Source organism: Mus musculus, chromosome 2 (genome assembly GCF_000001635.26).
Source record: "Mus musculus strain C57BL/6J chromosome 2, GRCm38.p6 C57BL/6J".
Taxonomy (NCBI): domain Eukaryota; kingdom Metazoa; phylum Chordata; class Mammalia; order Rodentia; family Muridae; genus Mus; species Mus musculus.
In genome coordinates this window covers 133,549,990-133,566,996 of record NC_000068.7, presented here as the reverse complement: position 1 = coordinate 133,566,996, position 17,007 = coordinate 133,549,990, and the positions used below count along the sequence as shown (strand labels likewise).

At 45.4% G+C, this 17,007-nt stretch overlaps 1 protein-coding gene and 1 non-coding gene across 2 annotated transcripts, besides 9 other annotated features; both read right to left on the bottom strand.

The window, feature by feature from the left end:
- Window positions 1–2,202: 2,202 nt before the first annotated feature.
- Window positions 2,203–2,289, bottom strand: Mir3090 (microRNA 3090). Its single transcript, NR_037273.1, has one exon. It is a non-coding gene; the product is annotated as a microRNA 3090 (primary transcript).
- A 1,811-nt stretch (window positions 2,290–4,100) lies between these two features.
- Window positions 4,101–14,838, bottom strand: Bmp2 (bone morphogenetic protein 2). The gene is made up of 3 exons (NM_007553.3): window positions 13,646–14,838; window positions 12,229–12,578; window positions 4,101–6,123 (listed from the first exon to the last, which is right to left on the bottom strand). Exons 2-3 carry the CDS (start codon window positions 12,569–12,571, stop codon window positions 5,282–5,284), a joined length of 1,185 nt encoding a protein of 394 aa, NP_031579.2. The 5' UTR covers window positions 12,572–12,578; window positions 13,646–14,838; the 3' UTR covers window positions 4,101–5,281.
- Window positions 13,873–14,188: a promoter, noted in NCBI's record as "-150 to +165 proximal promoter; BglII/BamHI fragment". NCBI's record gives the evidence for it as "EXISTENCE:reporter gene assay evidence [ECO:0000049][PMID:11485314]".
- Window positions 13,873–16,749: a promoter, noted in NCBI's record as "-2712 to +165; EcoR1/BamHI fragment". NCBI's record gives its function as "drives expression in chondrocytes and perichondrium" and the evidence as "EXISTENCE:transgenic organism evidence [ECO:0001131][PMID:12759356]".
- Window positions 14,027–14,040: a protein binding site, noted in NCBI's record as "CRE2". NCBI's record gives the evidence for it as "EXISTENCE:protein binding evidence [ECO:0000024][PMID:21695256]".
- Window positions 14,331–14,363: a protein binding site, noted in NCBI's record as "ERRE1". NCBI's record gives the evidence for it as "EXISTENCE:protein binding evidence [ECO:0000024][PMID:26404484]".
- Window positions 14,432–14,460: a protein binding site, noted in NCBI's record as "ERE". NCBI's record gives its function as "mediates response to estrogen" and the evidence as "EXISTENCE:protein binding evidence [ECO:0000024][PMID:12511606]".
- Window positions 14,678–14,876: a promoter, noted in NCBI's record as "-841 ro -643 distal promoter; BamHI/SmaI fragment". NCBI's record gives the evidence for it as "EXISTENCE:reporter gene assay evidence [ECO:0000049][PMID:11485314]".
- Window positions 14,867–14,878: a protein binding site, noted in NCBI's record as "NRE-1". NCBI's record gives the evidence for it as "EXISTENCE:protein binding evidence [ECO:0000024][PMID:12759356]".
- Window positions 14,927–14,966: a protein binding site, noted in NCBI's record as "-193 to -161". NCBI's record gives its function as "mediates response to retinoic acid; forms complex with retinoic acid receptor beta" and the evidence as "EXISTENCE:protein binding evidence [ECO:0000024][PMID:17317039]".
- Window positions 15,850–15,860: a transcriptional cis regulatory region, noted in NCBI's record as "-1824/-1814 Tcf/Lef site". NCBI's record gives its function as "mediates induction by beta catenin/Tcf4" and the evidence as "EXISTENCE:deletion mutation evidence [ECO:0005510][PMID:23032104]".

Genomic DNA, 17,007 nt, shown 5'->3' with positions numbered 1-17,007 from the left:
AGCTATCTACTCAGCAAAAAACAGGAAGAGACAAGATCTTTGAAAGAAACCTGCACCTTCCCCATAAAGTCAGAGATAAAAGAGTTCAGCCACTCAAAATTTGTCGTCTTTAAAAATGCCTTTTGAATCGCTAAATTTTGTCTGCTTGGTTGTCTAGCAACCAAGTGCTGAACAGAAACTCCACCCAAACACAGTGAAGCAGCACATTCAGTTCATCAGGCTATGTGCATGCATGTGCGTGTGTGTGTGTGTGTGTGTGTGTGTGTGTGTGTGTGCATGTAGTGTCATCAACGTCTAAGATAGAAACTTGCTTGCATACAAAGAAGAGAAAGTCTTGATTGTAGATGGTACAATGACATGGGAAGCGAGGAAAAAGCAACAAGAAAATGTGCAATGCGGGATGAGGGTATAGTTTCCACACACTGGGCTAAGGCACGGTTTACACTCTTAAGCAATAAAAACAAACCATTAAGCGAGGCCCAGCCCCGTCAGGAAGTGTAAAACAGTTCTTGAAGCTTTGCAGTCGCTATACAAACGCTTTTCATAAACTCTGCTTCCTGATCTTCATTAAATGTTAACATCAAGTTGCCATGGGGCAATTAGCTTGCCTCCTGAAATCAATAAAAAATCAACAATTTGGAAATAGTTGTACAGTAAAATAGTTCAATAATTATTCTCTCATAGTGTTGTGGCCAAGCGGTTCTAGGGTAAATTCGGTCCAGATGAGTTCCTGCTCCTTATGAGGAGAGCTGTGAGCAGATCGGGGCTTTGCTGAGAGACCTCCTCATCAGAATGGACTGCAACAGTAATGGACTCCCAGCAATGCCTTGGCGAGGGGCCCAGCACACAGGCAAACACAAGCTTTTAAGTGCTGTTAAAGTCAGCGTATGGTGTAGCACCTCAGAGGGTCTCCATTCAGAGTTTAGAGACCTAAACAAAATGATAAATCCATAGGGATTGGCCAAGGGGGTGGGGTGGGGGACGGTTGATGCTCTTGCCTCAGCATTCAGACTCTAGACATGAGCAAACGAAAATTCCTTCAGAGATGTGCATGCATGTGTGTGCATGCGTGCATGTGAACATGTGTGCTTGTTAGCATGTACGTGTGTATGCAAATATGTGTGCTTGTATGTGTGTATGTGCACATGTCTGTTCACCCACAGGGATGTGTGTGTGTGTGTGTGTGTGTGCGTGTGTGTGTGTGTGCATGTGTGTGTGTGTGTGCGTGTGCGTGTGTGTGCGTGTGTGTGTGTGTGTGTGTGTGTGCATGTGTGTGTGTGTGTGTGTCTTACACAACAAGATTGGTTGAGATTAAGAATATATTCATCCTGACATTTCTTCAACAAATATTAAAGTCTGTGTTGCTTCTAAGAGTTTCTGAGAGCCGAGTAAGGTGCTGCCCAAGCTACCCTTGATCCCCACAGGGCATTCTGCTAACAAGTGGCATTCATGCCAAGCAAAGCCAGGAAGTTATTTCTGTGCTGACCCTCTTTGCAGAGGGAAACCCATTTTTTTCCCTAGCTTAAGCCCATTCACATAAGCACTTTATTCCAAGCCAACTGCAAAAAAGATTCGAACTTCCATTAGAACAAACCTCCCATACCAGATTTGGAGTCCTATGCCACCCTCTAGGTTCAATGAACTTATACAGTGTACTGTCTTATAACTTAGAAAAAAGTCAAGCATCATTTTAGTATAAACAAATGCTTCAACCATACGACATCTACCCTCTGCCTTCAAAGAGATCCCTTTAACTCAGGTGCTTGGCACTAACATCACACAGGAGCAGCTCAGCACACTGACTTAAGTGTTCAAGTTTTTTAAAGTACATTTCTAAGGACTTGCACCTGCTCCCTCATACATATAGATGTACTGACACGCATTTGACTAAACTGACTGCAGCGTGCCCAAGCAAGCAAGCAGAGCAGATTTTACAAGATAAGCAACCCAGTGTTTTCATGTCTAAGAGTGGCTAGAACATAAGATTGCCACTCATCTTGTTGGGAAAAAGAATGTCTTTGAAAAAAAAAAAACAAAAAACAAAACTGCAGGGCACTGATTCAGATGCCATGCAACGCAGCTTTGCCTTCTGTTTCTTCTCATTTACACATGGCTTTTACACACGAAGGGGCTGTACTTGAGCCAGCTTCTGTAGCCATGATCGAAAGAACAGTCCACACAACCTTGCTACTCAAACTGCAGTCCTCTGGCACAGTGAGTCAGGGTGTCACCTGGGAGCTCATTAGAAATTCAGGATCTCAGGCCCCACCCAGACCACTGGGACAGGAATCATAGGGTGGCAGGACTCCACCACGTGGGCTGTACACACATCAAGCTTTTTTGCTTTCCTGGAGGCATTCCTGATGACTGAGGTGCCCGCTAAACTCTAACAAGTTTTATTTAGAACTTTGGCCCCTCAAGTTAGTTAGAAGTTCACTTTGAAGTTGGTAGGGCGGGGAGCTGGTGAGAAAATTCTGCCCTAGAGGATGTCATAAGGCTTTAAGATATGGTGGCGGGGTGAAGGAAAGAGGAGATGCAATTTATCCAAGTAGATGTGTGTGCCCTGCCCCCTCAACCCCACCCTACCTGTCCCTTCCCCTGCAAGACATAAAACAGAAAAGGAATAGTGCAGGCTGTTGTGACCTCCTCACATATATGCCGATCTATAACGCCGCCCCCCTCGCCCCCACAATATAACCATTCTTTACTGCAAAGCTCTCTTCCTTTGTCCTTTCAATCAAAAAGTAGGGAGGGGCTCAGCATGTCAGCACCCAGTGAATCAGTATCTTAACAGCAAGGCAAGTGACTAGAAATTTGCTAAGTGATTTGGCTCATTTTCGATAGTACAGATGAGTGTTCTCCATCTTAAAAAAATAGAGAGAACACCTGAACCACTCGGGGTATATACCAATGACATAGCTCCATTTACTGTGACGTCTCTCTCTGAACCTAAATGGAAATCAGAAGTGCGACCATCTACATATGTAACATAATCTTCACATAGCTATGTATAAATTAGAACATGTACACACTATATGCACATACATGTATGTATATACCTATATGTCACATGGGGCCTGCTGTGCTACAAGTAATTTTAGCCAAGAAAATCAAGACCAATGAAGCAGAAAATATGTACTGGATAGACCTGCCAGAAGGTGGGATCCTTATGGAATGATCGCACTCCCATCTGGAGGACTTGGAGATGTAAATATGTGGTTCATTCATTTTATAAGATGTTAAGATTGCAGTTTGTTACAGTGCCCATGGCAAGCAAGAGACATTAGAGAATGACTGAAGGACCAGGAGGACAAGGCTACCCATAGTTGGGTCTAATCGTTTCTACCTGTGCAACAACTAAAGGGATAAGGAACACATCAAAAGCTAACCAGGGTAGTCATTTAAAACAAGATCTTCAGAACCTTAAGGTTTCCGAAGGTAAGTGTGCTTGGGGTCATTGCACGGAGGTCCTTGGGAAGAATTTAATTATAACAGTCTGTCTTGCTGTAAGCACACCGCTTTCCAAGTCAGTTCTAAGGCACGGGTCAGGAGAGGAGGTGAGACCTGGGCTTCAACCATGACGGAGGGCTACAGGACACACACTCCGGAAACTGACCTGAAACCCTGCCAGGAACTAGCACTGGATTCCCCAATCTGCAAACAGCCACAAAGCCCTCCCTCCCTAGGTTTTGCTTCCAACCTGAGCACCAAAGCTCTGCCATCATAGAGGACTCACTTTCCAGAACCTCATCTGACTTCACTCTGTTTGAGCATCTGGCCAATTGGTAGATGTGCTGAGACGCTGATCAGACATTCTTTAATTTTTTTAGGCACTGTGGCCTCTGTTGTATGATATATCATCTCTGGAACTTTACCTTGGGTTCTGCAAACTTTGCTTTGATTTAGGCATTGGCTTTCTCTCACTCCCCCCGCCCCCTTATGAAAACTACTAACTCATTGGTAAGTCCTTTGGTCCAACTGGGGTTTGCTTAGAATTCTCCAACCATTTAAGTCATGTCCCCACCCCAACCTTGTCATCATTCACCCAAGAAATGAAAATGCAAACACAGGTAGACACTGCAAACACAAACAAACCATTTGCTCTCACGGGTTAGGTTTTATAGGATGAAATGCCAGAATTTTGATATTTATTATCTGAAATGGGTTTAACATTTGGAGAAATATGTTCAAACACATATCCCTGGAAAGAAAAGCAAGCTGACAGGTCAGAGAACAGGGTGCAGGCAGGAAACATATGCTCAATTTTGCTGCGTGTCAGGCAAATGTAGAAAATTGGGTGCTTTGGAGAATAGAGAGATTGCTGATAGGGTAAACACAAAATACAAGCCAATTTCTGCTTCTTTATGAGGGCCCACAAGATAATCAATTGTACACATATATGACTACAATGTTAATAAAGAAGAAATATTATATTTTATTTAGTACTTTGGCCAGATCAGCCCCCTGGAAGGGATTATAGGCTTAAGAAAGAACAAGATGCCATCATCACTTCCTGACATAGTCACAGTTTTCCTAATTATTCCCACTGGTCCTGCTTTGTTCTTGCTGCAGGGAGGGTGGCGAGAGCTTTTCTATCAGATCAGTAATGTCTGGTTCTTATCCAAATATTCCCCCTAATAAGAATGAAAGTTCTCACGGATTGGACAACCACTCTGCAACATTCCTGAGAATTGAAGAATATAATCTTGAAAGTCAGCAAAGTAGATTATCCTTTTTTTTTTTTTTTGGACTTGAACTTGTGAACTTTAACAGTAGTGCTGCAAGAAACAGACAGCAAGTGTGCAAGCACTTTGCTCAGCAACCTTCCATGTAGACTTTGCATCTTAAATACACACAACTGAAAAACAACTACAATTCTTTTTGAAAATTATATACAAACCCGATATTTCTTCTGATTACATATAAATACAAATTAACTATCTTTTTTCCCTAAAAAGTGGTTATAATAGTAAATAAATACAAAATAACTCTGACCATTATACTTCATGTGCTGGAGTTGAACCCATATAAAATGTACAACTAAATACATTTTAAATCTTTAAGGAATAATTCTCTGATTAAAATATTTGTTTTCCCAACTTCTTTTCGTAGATATAAATATATTTTCAAAATAGCTGTGTTTTTTTCCATTCCATTCCATAAATAAAGTCTTCATTGGGAAATATTAAAGTGTCAGCTGGTTTTTTTGGGGGGGAGGCAGGGGGAGTAGGGTTTTTTCTGTTTCTAAAATATATATATTTATTTATTTATTCTTGCTGTGCTAACGACACCCGCAGCCCTCCACAACCATGTCCTGATAATTTTTTAGCACAACCTTTTCATTTTCATCTAGGTACAACATGGAGATTGCGCTGAGCTCTGTGGGGACACAGCATGCCTTAGGGATTTTGGAATTCACAGAGTTCACCAGAGTCTGCACTATGGCATGGTTAGTGGAGTTCAGGTGGTCAGCAAGGGGAAAAGGACACTCCCCATGGCAGTAAAAGGCATGATAGCCCGGAGGTGCCACGATCCAGTCATTCCACCCCACATCACTGAAGTCCACATACAAAGGGTGTCTCTTGCAGCTGGACTTGAGGCGCTTCCGCTGTTTGTGTTTGGCTTGACGCTTTTCTCGTTTGTGGAGCGGATGTCCTTTTCCATCATGTCCAAAAGTCACTAGCAATGGCCTTATCTGTGACCAGCTGTGTTCATCTTGGTGCAAAGACCTGCTAATCCTCACATGTCTCTTGGAGACACCTGGGTTCTCCTCTAAATGGGCCACTTCCACCACAAACCCATGGTTGGTGTGTCCCTGTGTGGTCCACCGCATCACAGCTGGGGTGACGTCGAAGCTCTCCCACTGACTTGTGTTCTGATTCACTAACCTGGTGTCCAATAGTCTGGTCACAGGAAATTTCAAGTTGGCTGCTGCAGGCTTTATAATTTCATAAATATTAATTCGGTGCTGGAAACTACTGTTTCCCAAAGCTTCCTGTATCTGTTCCCGGAAGATCTGGAGTTCTGCAGATGTGAGAAACTCGTCACTGGGGACAGAACTTAAATTGAAGAAGAAGCGCCGGGCCGTTTTCCCACTCATCTCTGGAAGTTCCTCCACGGCTTCTAGTTTGATCAGGGTGGAGAGAAAAAAGAAACGCATTTGGTAAGAGAGCCAATGGTAACTTAATTCCTTACGAGCATTTAAAACTTCAGTGCATGGTTTAAGTTAAACTACATAAAAACCTGCAACCAGAAATTAAAAATGTCAGGCCTAGAGATACAATGTCTGCCCCTCTGTCCATGGCCCTGAGTTTACTGCTTAACACAACATATATATATATATATATATATATATATATATATATATATATATATATATATACACACACAACATGTATATATATGTATATACACACACACATATATATATTAAAGTGAAAGCGGAGTTTCTTTTCCCTTTTCTATATGGCCACATTAACTTTGTAATTGCTACGTTTTTAATCCAATATATGAACATAGCTTCTAGGTAGCTATAATAATGGAGGAAATAGTGAAACACTTCTTTGGAATTCACAGACTTTAAGGGGAAAAAAGTCAGCACTGTAGTTAGTAGAGAGCTAATGACTGAGGAGTTGAGGAAATGACTGTATTTCTTAACTAAGAAAACGAGCTTTAATGTCAATCCCTTAAGCAGCCTGTGCAAACATTACTCTACAATTTAGATGATTTACAAATCTCAATATACAGATTTCAGCCCCTTAATTAAAGACTTTGAAATTCAACATCAATGATGACATTTTGCAAAGCACACCCTACCATTTTGCTCAGAACTCTAGAGACAAAGGCATCCACAGGGACATAGTTCTTCAGAAGGGTATGGGGTGACATTAGGCTGCTGTAGCAATTCACGATAAAGAAATCCCTTCCTACTTCCTGTTCTCTCGTATCCATCTCATCCTCATTCGGAATAACTTCTGTGTTGATCCAGCAGTGCTTAGACTTTGACCTGCACATCAGCCGGTCTGGGAAGAGGCCTGCACTCCTGCATCTCCATTAAGCTCTTAAGCAAGGGATGCTGCTGTTTCTGGACCACACAGAGTCAAGGTTTAAAAGGATGCTTTTCATACTCGAGCGTATACTGATGAAGGAGGAGACTTTTATAGAAAAAGCCTTAATGTTGGCCAACACATGAGGGTTCATGCTATGTTAAGCCAGCCAGGGACTCAAGGGGGGTCTTCTAAAGCTCTTCTCTTTGAACAGGAAGATTACCAGACCAAGCTGCGATTCTTTCATAATCCTCTTGCATCTGTTTGCCAAAAAGTTCTTGGTGATACCTTTGGGGAGCCATTTATGTTCTGAACTCCACTATCGGTTAATGGTACTTTAGGACAGGGGCATTCCTAGAAAGTATGAAGGACTGTATTTAGCTTCTGTTATAAAAAGCCTTTCATCACCATTCTGGTGTCCCTTAATGTTTCTGCCTAAGGCAATTCATCGATAGAAAATAAAAACAGTAGCAAAATCCCGTGGACCCTAATCACACCGGCATCTCCTGACTTTGGCATGGTGACATGCACTTTATTTCCTGTACAGACAGAGTATAAAGGCTGACTACCCAGGGCCTTCCACAAATTGCTACAACAGTCAACAAAAGGGAAGAGGTGAGCCTCAAGATAAATAATGGAGACAGGTCATTGAAGTAACAGAATAATATCTCACCAAGAAATAAAGCCAAGTTTGGACCATATGAAATTGTCATCTTTCAACTGCAAACATAGAAACAGTACTCCCTGTGGCCTATCACTCTGGAGGTAAGAAGAATTTTCAAGACAGAATAAGTGGGCCTTCACAGAGAACAATATTACTACCCAAGACAGATGCCAAAGGAAAGAGCAATCTCTAGTCTTTCAGCAGCGTTTCCATCAGCCTAAGCCTTGAAAGATCTTATCCCATCCTTTATACCAAGGTATCAAACATGACTATTCATTGAAATTATACAGAGAATTCAAGAATTTACAGAAGACCTCAACAAGGCCAACTTCCTCAGGGTCAGGACACACAACACCTCTTCTACTTCAAGGGACAAGTTTCAACCTCTTCTTGAGGGTGGAAAATTGAAAATATCTTTTAAATAAAGAAAATTACAGGAAAAGACTTCTACAAATTATCACAGCAAACCTGGGGTTCTGAAAATACAGAGTAGGTAATGTACACTTTTTGGAAGCTGGAATAGCTGTTAATTCTCTGTAAATATCCCTTGTTGAATCAGCTGAACTTGCTAAGTGATTTCAGGATTCTGACCTGTCTCCAACCTGAGTGTCAGCCTCCTAGATCTTACAGAGAGAATGGTGGCTGCCATACTGCCTGAAAGAGGAGCAAGTGGGACAGCCATGCCATTCTAGCCTCTTCTAGAAACAAAACCCAGATTTAATGTTCTACACTATGTTGATTATTCCTCTACCTCAAAATAACCCAAAAGATATGGCTAGGGCCACTTCCTAGAACAAGGATATGATATAAAAAGTCACCAGGAAACATTAGTTCATATGCTGAATGCTTTCTTCTCTTTCTTTTCCTTCCTTCCTTCTTTCCTTCCTTCCTTCCTTTTCTTCCTTCCTTTCTTTTCTTTCCTTTCCCTTTCCCTTTCCCTTCCCTTCTCTCTCTCTCCCTTCCTTCCTTTCTTTCTTTCTTTCTTTCTTTCTTTCTTTCTTTCTTTCTTTCTTTCTTCCTTCCTTCCTTTCCTTCCTTCTGCCAAATCTGGTGTCATCACCTTTCTATGAATTCTCTTACAAGAAGCACATTAAGAAAGAGCCATGATTTTCTCCATTTTGTGAATGAAACAGTAGAGAATTCAGAGAGGTTATGTGACTTCCTTAGGTCACAGAACTGTTAACTTGAGTGTACTGCAATGCCCAAGTTCTAGCCATTGAAAGATATTACCTAATGTAGGAGAGAAATCAAATCCTAAGCCATAGCACAAATCACTAGGAATTGGTACCTGATACCATGGTAACTGAAGATTGAGTTTTGCCCTGAAGATCAAAACTTATTGCCCAGCACCCTTTAGATGCAGACAGAGCTAAATGAACAGAAAATTGAAGGGACACAGCCAAATGGGACACCAGACCTTGTTTAGATCCTGCTCTCTGTGGCTACTTGTTTGCCCTAAAGTAGGGTGAGTTTCATTTCAAAAGTTATCATTAAGCTTGGAGGATTTTGCAACACTTTTTGGACAGAAAGCATTCCTCCATCAAAACAACAACAAGCCTAAGGCTATTCCAGATCAGCAGCTGCATCTCACCGCTGCAACAAGATTCAAGGGGCTTTGGGCCACACTGTGATTTTCTACAGGATAAAGTACATGACAAATAAATAAAGTAAATGACAAAGAGGAAGAAGAAAAGGTTTAGACACAGAGAGTTAAGGTTTAATTTTTAAGGCAACAAAGGAAGTGGCAGGGAAGGAAAGCAGGGTTTGGTAGTTGTCACTAACCTGCCAAGGTCCCTGTTCTCCTGAACACAGATCCTACAAGGGAACCTGCAGCTCCAGAAAGGGATTCTCTAAAGACCAAGCGAAATGCCACAAGGCACATGTAGAGAGGACAAAAGCAGATTGGAAATGTCAAGAGGGATTGAAAGGATCCTCTGACAAACAAGAGATACTGAGAACATCTGTGGCAAGGAACATCTGTAAACTAAGCAACTGTTTTTCCCCCCAGGGTCTTCGTAATCTCACTGCAATAGCCAGAGGTAGAGAGAAGTATTCCTGGATGCCGGTATTCAACCCCATGCTAGAATTTAGGATGGACCATACTTTAGAGTTGTACTTTGGAATATCCTAGCCTGTGGCTAGTTTCTGGGCAGTTGCACTTCTGCTAACAGGATCTCTCCCTCTTTGAAAACTTTAGTCACAGGGCCACATAGTTTGTTTATTCCATAAAGAAAAAGAAAGACTGTGCTCTTCATAGTCAGAAGAGCAAGCTTGGATCCTTCAGTATATGATCTGCCACTAAAGGAGAAGTCTCTGTAGGGCCAATGGAGTCAATCAATTTCAAACAGTTTCTCAATGGCAGCCAGTTGGGGAGGCCTTCGGTGACCTTGGAGTGGGGTTGGAGGGTGGTGATTCAGCAAAGCCTGGGCTCTCCTGGATAAAAATCCATGGTCTTAATGTTCAACAGGAGATTTTGTCTGGAAGACTCTGCCACTGGTTGAAAGACTACTATGGTATGTTTTGTCTCATCGTGGCATTAAGCCACTTTCTAGAACTTAGGAAGAAGTCTACCAAGTAACACATGGCTTATTAAGGTTTTTCTAGTGGCACAAGAATGCTTAAAAACAAACAAACAAACAAACAAACTCTAGGTTACTCAACAATGTGAAAAGTCTTCCCAAATGCCATGTGTACCTGATCATGACCAAAAAAAAAAAATGGTTTTCCTGAAATTTACAGTAAACATTACATCTAATTGCACCAAGGTATAAAGTTAGTGCAAGTTTATTTTAAACAAGTCAATAACTTCTATACAGTTTTACAACAGAAAAATCACTTTTAAACTACATTTTTTGCTTATGAACTGAAGCTCACTAAGTTTTCAAATAAGACACACAGACTTTGTTTTGTCTGTGTTTTTATCAAGCTATTTCCAAAGGAAGAGTAAGAAAAATGTAGATTTTTATTGACGAACCTTTCATTCAATTGGATTTTTGAGTTTCAATTGACTTAAGCGATTCTTTTAGCTTAGTTAAGATAAAATACCTCCTTCATTTTTTATAGGTCAGGAATAATTTTCACGTTAGAAAAGACTAATAAGGAAATACATGAATATATGGTTTTCTTGCTATATCTCCAGAGGCAGTGGGAAAAACACCTGTGCTGGATAGTAGGTTTGTTTGTTTTGATCTATAAAAACTTTCCAATGAATATTAACCAGGAGAGATTAGCTAAGCCCAGAATCACCTGGGGGTGGAAGGTGGGGGTGAACACCCCAGAATCTCCCTGCTTTCAGTAGGCAAACCTTGAGGAGCAGAATGTGGTCTAAGCTTTGCTCCCAGAAAGCCCTAGACACCAGTTTGAAAGAGATGGATTTCCAGTGCCCTTCATAACCATTGGCTGCCTCAAGACAGATCCATCTCGCGCTCTGTGACCTGCTTGTGGGACTTTTTCCTATTATCACCCAGACTTCTCAAGGTTTGAGTCAGTCATCCCTTACTGGAGATGGGGTTGGGCTATCATTTCAGAGCCTAGATTTCTACTTAAAATTTATCCCCTCAGCAAGGCAAAGCAAAACTTTAAAAAGGGAAATTCTCTCCCAGCTCCCCACTGTTCTATAAATTGCAGCTCACTGACAGACAACTCTGAATTCTTCTAGAACTTGAAGGAACTGATGTTCTATGGAGAATACATTAAGTCAAAAGCACATTGAAAGTGGCACACACAGAATTGAGCTAGGTCATGATTTTTTACTAACTGCTTTCAGAACATCGGTGCAAGAGACTTCAATAGGCCTCTACAGCCTTTCTAATCCAGGAAATTTCAGCTGAAATAAACAACATTATTCTATCTTGGGAAATCATATTCATATATTTGTTTAAAAACCCCATTGCCTTGCCTAGGAAGGTAGCAGGCAGTGGGAGAAAAGGCTTTTATCTGAAGGCTTGCGCTGTCTCCACTTGGAGATTTAAGATTTAAGCAAAGAATCGAAGGTCATTGTGGAAACAATATGACGAATTGTGGAATTGATCTCCCACGGGGATTAGATAGGGATTCAGAAATCTTTCAAACTAGGCCCAGATGAACAGTAAATTTGAATGCTTTGAGGCCCTGGATTTGATTTGCTAATACTATCTCCGAACATTCTGCCCTTGGCTCTGCCTAGCTTAAAACTACAGCGTGAACACAAGTCACAGATCTGAGCTTCCAAGCAGATTTAAGGAGCTCCAACTCTCTACCTTCTGTGGAAATCTCGCATGCTGTGCTGACTAGGGGCTAGTCAGTCTCTCACCCTCTTCCCCATCACTCGATTTCCCTCCAGTTCTAGGGGGAGGAGCCTGTCTTTTGGCTACTTGCCAGGAAAGGGTGAGGACTCACCAGCGGGGAATCCCTGGCTGGGGCCACAGAGGGGACCGTACAGAAGCCGAAAGGCCTTCTACTGTGCTAGTGGAGGCCCGGGCTGCCCGCCTAGTCTCCGCCCGCCCGCCGTCCCCGCCCCGCCACCCGCCGCCCGCTCACCTTCGTGATGGAAGCTGCGCACGGTGTTGGCGCGGCTGGCTGCCCTCTCCAGCCGGTGGTCTGGGGCGGGCGCTCCTGGCTGGCCTGAGTGCCTGCGGTACAGATCTAGCATATAGGGGGGCACCACGACGTCCTTGCTGGGGGTGGGTCTCTGCTTCAGGCCAAACATGCTGAGCAGCCTCAACTCAAATTCGCTGAGGACGTCTTCCGAAGGCCGGGACAAGGGTCGGCTGGATGCCGCGGCGAACTTCTTGCGGCCCAGCTCTGGAATGAGGCCGGCCGCGCCGCCCAGGAGGACCTGGGGAAGCAGCAACACTAGAAGACAGCGGGTCCCGGCCACCATGGTCGACCTGCGGACAGGGCCGACGTGAGTCACCCACGTTCCCCGCCCAGTCCTCCGCCCGCCCCCGCGGCCTCGGCTCCCATAGAGCTCGCTGGCCTTCTCCAGGATGCCCTCCTGGCATGTCATATTCGCGGGCTACAGCCTGGATGATCAAGAGGATGGAGGACCCCCAAGTCCCAGCCGGACTTCTTACTTGGGGCTTGGTCTTAACTCCCAATTAAAAAGAGCATTGACCGTCTGTACCCTTTTCTTGTGACACTAGCTGGGAATGCGGGTGTCAGGAAGCTGGGAAGCCATAGGTTGGTCGGACACTGCATCCCTGACAAACTTATACAGTGCAGCGCTCATGTGCATATTAACAGACACAAATGCACAAGTGACTTCCTTAGAGGCGCTGTATACAATTTCCTGGTAGTTGAGCATATCAAACTTGTAGATTCAGTAAGCGCTAAACTCAAGATTACTGCTAATGACGCCACTTGCAAGTTGTGGCCTACGCCCCTAACTATTTAAGGTTGACCCACAGGCAACCCTGTCCCCCTTCCCCAGACTCCTGTGCAGTCAAGAAATCCATGCACCTTCCTGCAATTAACTAAATAGATAGTGTTTATGAATGCACGTGTAAGCTATGACACATTCGCATAGTCAGTAAACACACATGGAGAACCCCAACTTTTAGTATCTTCCTAAATGGGACCTACTTCTTAAGGATAGCCAAGGATCTCTAAGGCTTGGAGTACTTACTGGTCAGCAATGAACTAGTAAAATCTACTGGCCATACTCTTTAAATGGATTTCTGCATTTTTTTTTTTGAAAGCCCAAAACAGCCCTTATAATGTATCGAAAACTTGGGGAGGAGGAACCGGCTGGAGGAAGGTCGCAGGCCAGTGGGCAAGGCAGAGGGATCTGGGGTTTGGAATGCCTAACCCCTCTAGGGATCCGCTGCACGTGCACCGGGTGAGGGTATGTTTACGTCCACTCCACTCCACCAGTCCTCCCAGGCGCCCTGCGCCGTTGGGCGGGAAGCGGTGTCACCCGCCAGCCAACCCCGGGTCCCCGGCCCGTGTCCTCTACCTTTAGGAGACCGCAGTCCGTCTAAGAAGCACTAGGGGGCACGTCCATTGAGAGAGTCTCCACATGGAAAAAGCTCTGTCCGAGGGACCTGGAGCAGCAACTGGGCTTCTGTTGCTTTTCTTCGCCTCCTCCTCCTTCTCCGGGTGTTCTCCCTGTAGGGAACTGTGTCTTGGGGTGGGCCCAGCGGGCTGAGGAAGAGAGGTGATCGGGCTGGAGGCGGCAAGACTGGATCCGCCGGGCGAGGACACCGGCGCGAAGTGGGGAGCCCAAGTCACTCTCCCGGCAAGTTCAAGAAGTCTCCAGCCAAGTGCTGACACACAGCCTCGAGCAGGGGGAGGAGTGCGGGGCCGGGACGGGAAGGGAAGGCTGAGGCAAGGCTGCTGCTGTCGTCGGCCTCAGGGACCAGCGCTGGCGGGGCGCGGGGCTGGCTCCGGGACTCGCCGGGCGAGGGACGGACGTTCTGCGTTAGCTGGGCCGCGACCCATGGCTCGGGGCAGCCATCGTGGGCGATGCCGTGTCCGGGCAAGGGCGCAGCGAAGATCTGGGTGGCGGGCGGGCCGCCACTCTGCATCCCTCAGCCTGACTCTGGCGCACCCCCATCAGCGCTCGCCAGCAGAGCCCGCACGGCTGCGGCGCCCCGGCGTCCTGGGGCTCATTCTCGAGACAGTCCAGCCGCGCGTCTCGGGTTGCCAAACCGGGTGACCTCGCGCTCCGAGCCCTCGGGCCAAGTGTCTTTTGTGGCAGCCTGGGGTCCACTCACTCTTCCGCCCGCTCGCCTTGGGCGCTCACTCCTGGGTCAGAGTGGCCCCGCATTGAGGGTAAGACTGTGCTCCGGACTCCCGGTTCTTAGCGTCGGTCCGCGACTCTAGCTTCTCCCGGACAGCCGAGGCCACAGCGCCAGGCGCGCACAGTCTGGAGTTCCAACCCGTGTCGTGCCAGTCCCTCGAAGCCGCGGGTGACCCTCGCGTCTTTCGCCGGGAGGGCGTCCGGTGCCTGGTGTCGCCTGGGGAGGCTACGTCCGGGGCTGCCAATCCCGGGCGGGCTGTGGGAAGCGCAGCGGCGGCGGGCGCAGTGCGAGCAGGGCTCTGCGCGGCAGGGCGAGGACTCCGGCGGCGACGACGGAGGCGCCGTGGCGCGGCGCTCGCGGCTTTTAAAGGAGACGCCGCCTGCCGGCTCCCTCCCGGCCGTGGCCGAACACCTCCCCCTCGGAGGCGCAGCGCGCCGGGGATCCCCGGGCGGGCGGGAGCGGCGCGCAGGGGTGTGGACGGCGCGCCCTACGGGGCGGCCGCGGTGGAGCGGGGCGGGGCGAGCGCGCGGCCGCTAAGGGGTCGCGTCCCGGATGAGTGTGAAGCCGACCCCCGGGACCTGGATCCGCGCCCACAGCTGCGGGAGACTAGGGCAAATCCAGAGTCCACTGGCCTCTGAGTTCCCTCATTGGGCCAATATTCAACTTGAGTTTGAAGTTTTTAGGTAAGAGCACATTAAAAAGAAGAACAGAACTTACAAGTTATTAGACATTTTGGCAAAAATGTGAGCAAACGCTTCTGTTTTGAATGGTGAGAAGAAAATGTCGAGAAATAGCCGATACACATCTGAGTGCATTATTACATTTTATAAATATTCATACATTTATATTCAAATAAATGAATCTAATAAAAAGATGCATATATTTTATATGTATTTATTTATGTAAATTATAAAAATACGGGTACAGGTTTCTGAACATAGATACACACTTGTAAAGTGGACATCCCTTCTAGTGATGTGTGTGTGTGTGTGTGTGTGTGTGTGTGTGTGTCCATGTGAGGGGACAATGAGAGTTAATAGAAATTCTCTTTATAGAAGCGATCACTTCGATACTTGTGATATTTATCTTCCCTTCCACACCCACCTACTCCAGAGTCAGGTAACAAGACAATTCCGGTTTGAGACCTTTGAATTTTCTGCCTGGTCCTCTCTCTCCACTGGGTCTCCAGCAGTAAGGCTCTGGCTGTGGCCAAGCCAGTTTTCTTCCTCAGCTGGAAATGTCCCCAAAGCTGCTGAGCCAGGATTCTTTTTTGAAATCTTTCCATTTCTCCCTACATTCAGGAGCCTTCATAGTACCACCACTGGCTACCCACAGGACCCCCAAAACTATGGGCTGAGCATTCCTGTAGAAGACCAGAGTGAATAACGTTACGTTGTGAACCAGATCTTTCCAGTTTGCAAAGCAAAGACCGAGAAAGACCAGAAGCAGGGGCTTTAATGATTTTTTTACCCACGTGTGCTAGCTTTTCAGTCGGGGAGCTAAAATAACTCTAGGTTCGTTCACCTAAATCGGATTAGCAACCCACAGAGGGAAATTAGGCCCTGGCTGTTTCTAGAGCTGTAGAGGTCAAATAAGGTATTTTTGAAGGAAGGCTGTCTACAAGGGAAATTAAAGGAGAGGAAGGGATAGATCCAGCAATTTGCGATCAGCTACTGTATTCCTTTTTAAAACGTGTTGCAGAAGTTGTCACTCTGAATCATGAGACACCAAACAAGGCGGCAATAAAACACTCCACTCAGACGTGTAAGTGTGTAAGTCAAAAGGGCTGATCGCCTCTGAAGCCATTTCCTTCCCTATCAAGTTTAATTGAGAAGTTAACCATTGCTTCTGTCATCGCGGAGGCGGAAGGAGCAAAGCAAGAAACTCCGAACCTATATGAGATTTAAATGAGAAAGTTGCCTTTAATGAGGAAGAGAAAGCTGACAGCTGTTGGACCAACCCCAAGAAAAGATGAAAATGAAACCTTTGGTGATGACATCAACAATGCCTTGCAGCTTTGGGCCTCTGGAACACCAGAAGAGAGAGTTTGGCCGTTTAGGATATCCTTAGTAATCAAGTCTCTGAGGTAAAATGGATGCCTCTGGACAGTTACTCCACCTTGGTGGTGCCTGCTGGCTTCTTTTTTGTAGCCCAGAGAGGTGCTGCTAAAAAGCCTTTCCCAGGAACTTTCCTCAAGTTTGGCCCAATTTCTCTGAAGAGCACTCGACTGTTGTTTTTTTAGAGATGGCTGCCCTCTTGTGGTGGAAATGAGTGTAAACGCATGGGACCTAGAAGTGAATCCAGTTTAAATGAATTCTCTGTTCTTTGGAATACAGTGTAGATGGTCATGTTCAGTCCATTTTTCATGCAATTGAAATTGTAGAGAAGAAACAAATACAGAGACTTATTGCTTTTTACACTCTATGCTGGTGGCCTCCTCCCACCCACAACAAATAATGTGTGGTTACTTAATACTTTGAGGGGGTACTATCTGTCTTCTCTGAAAATGTACAGTGCTTGCGGACTTGCTCGATCTTACCATTAACAAAGTTTTTCTCAGTATCTGCCAGTTCAG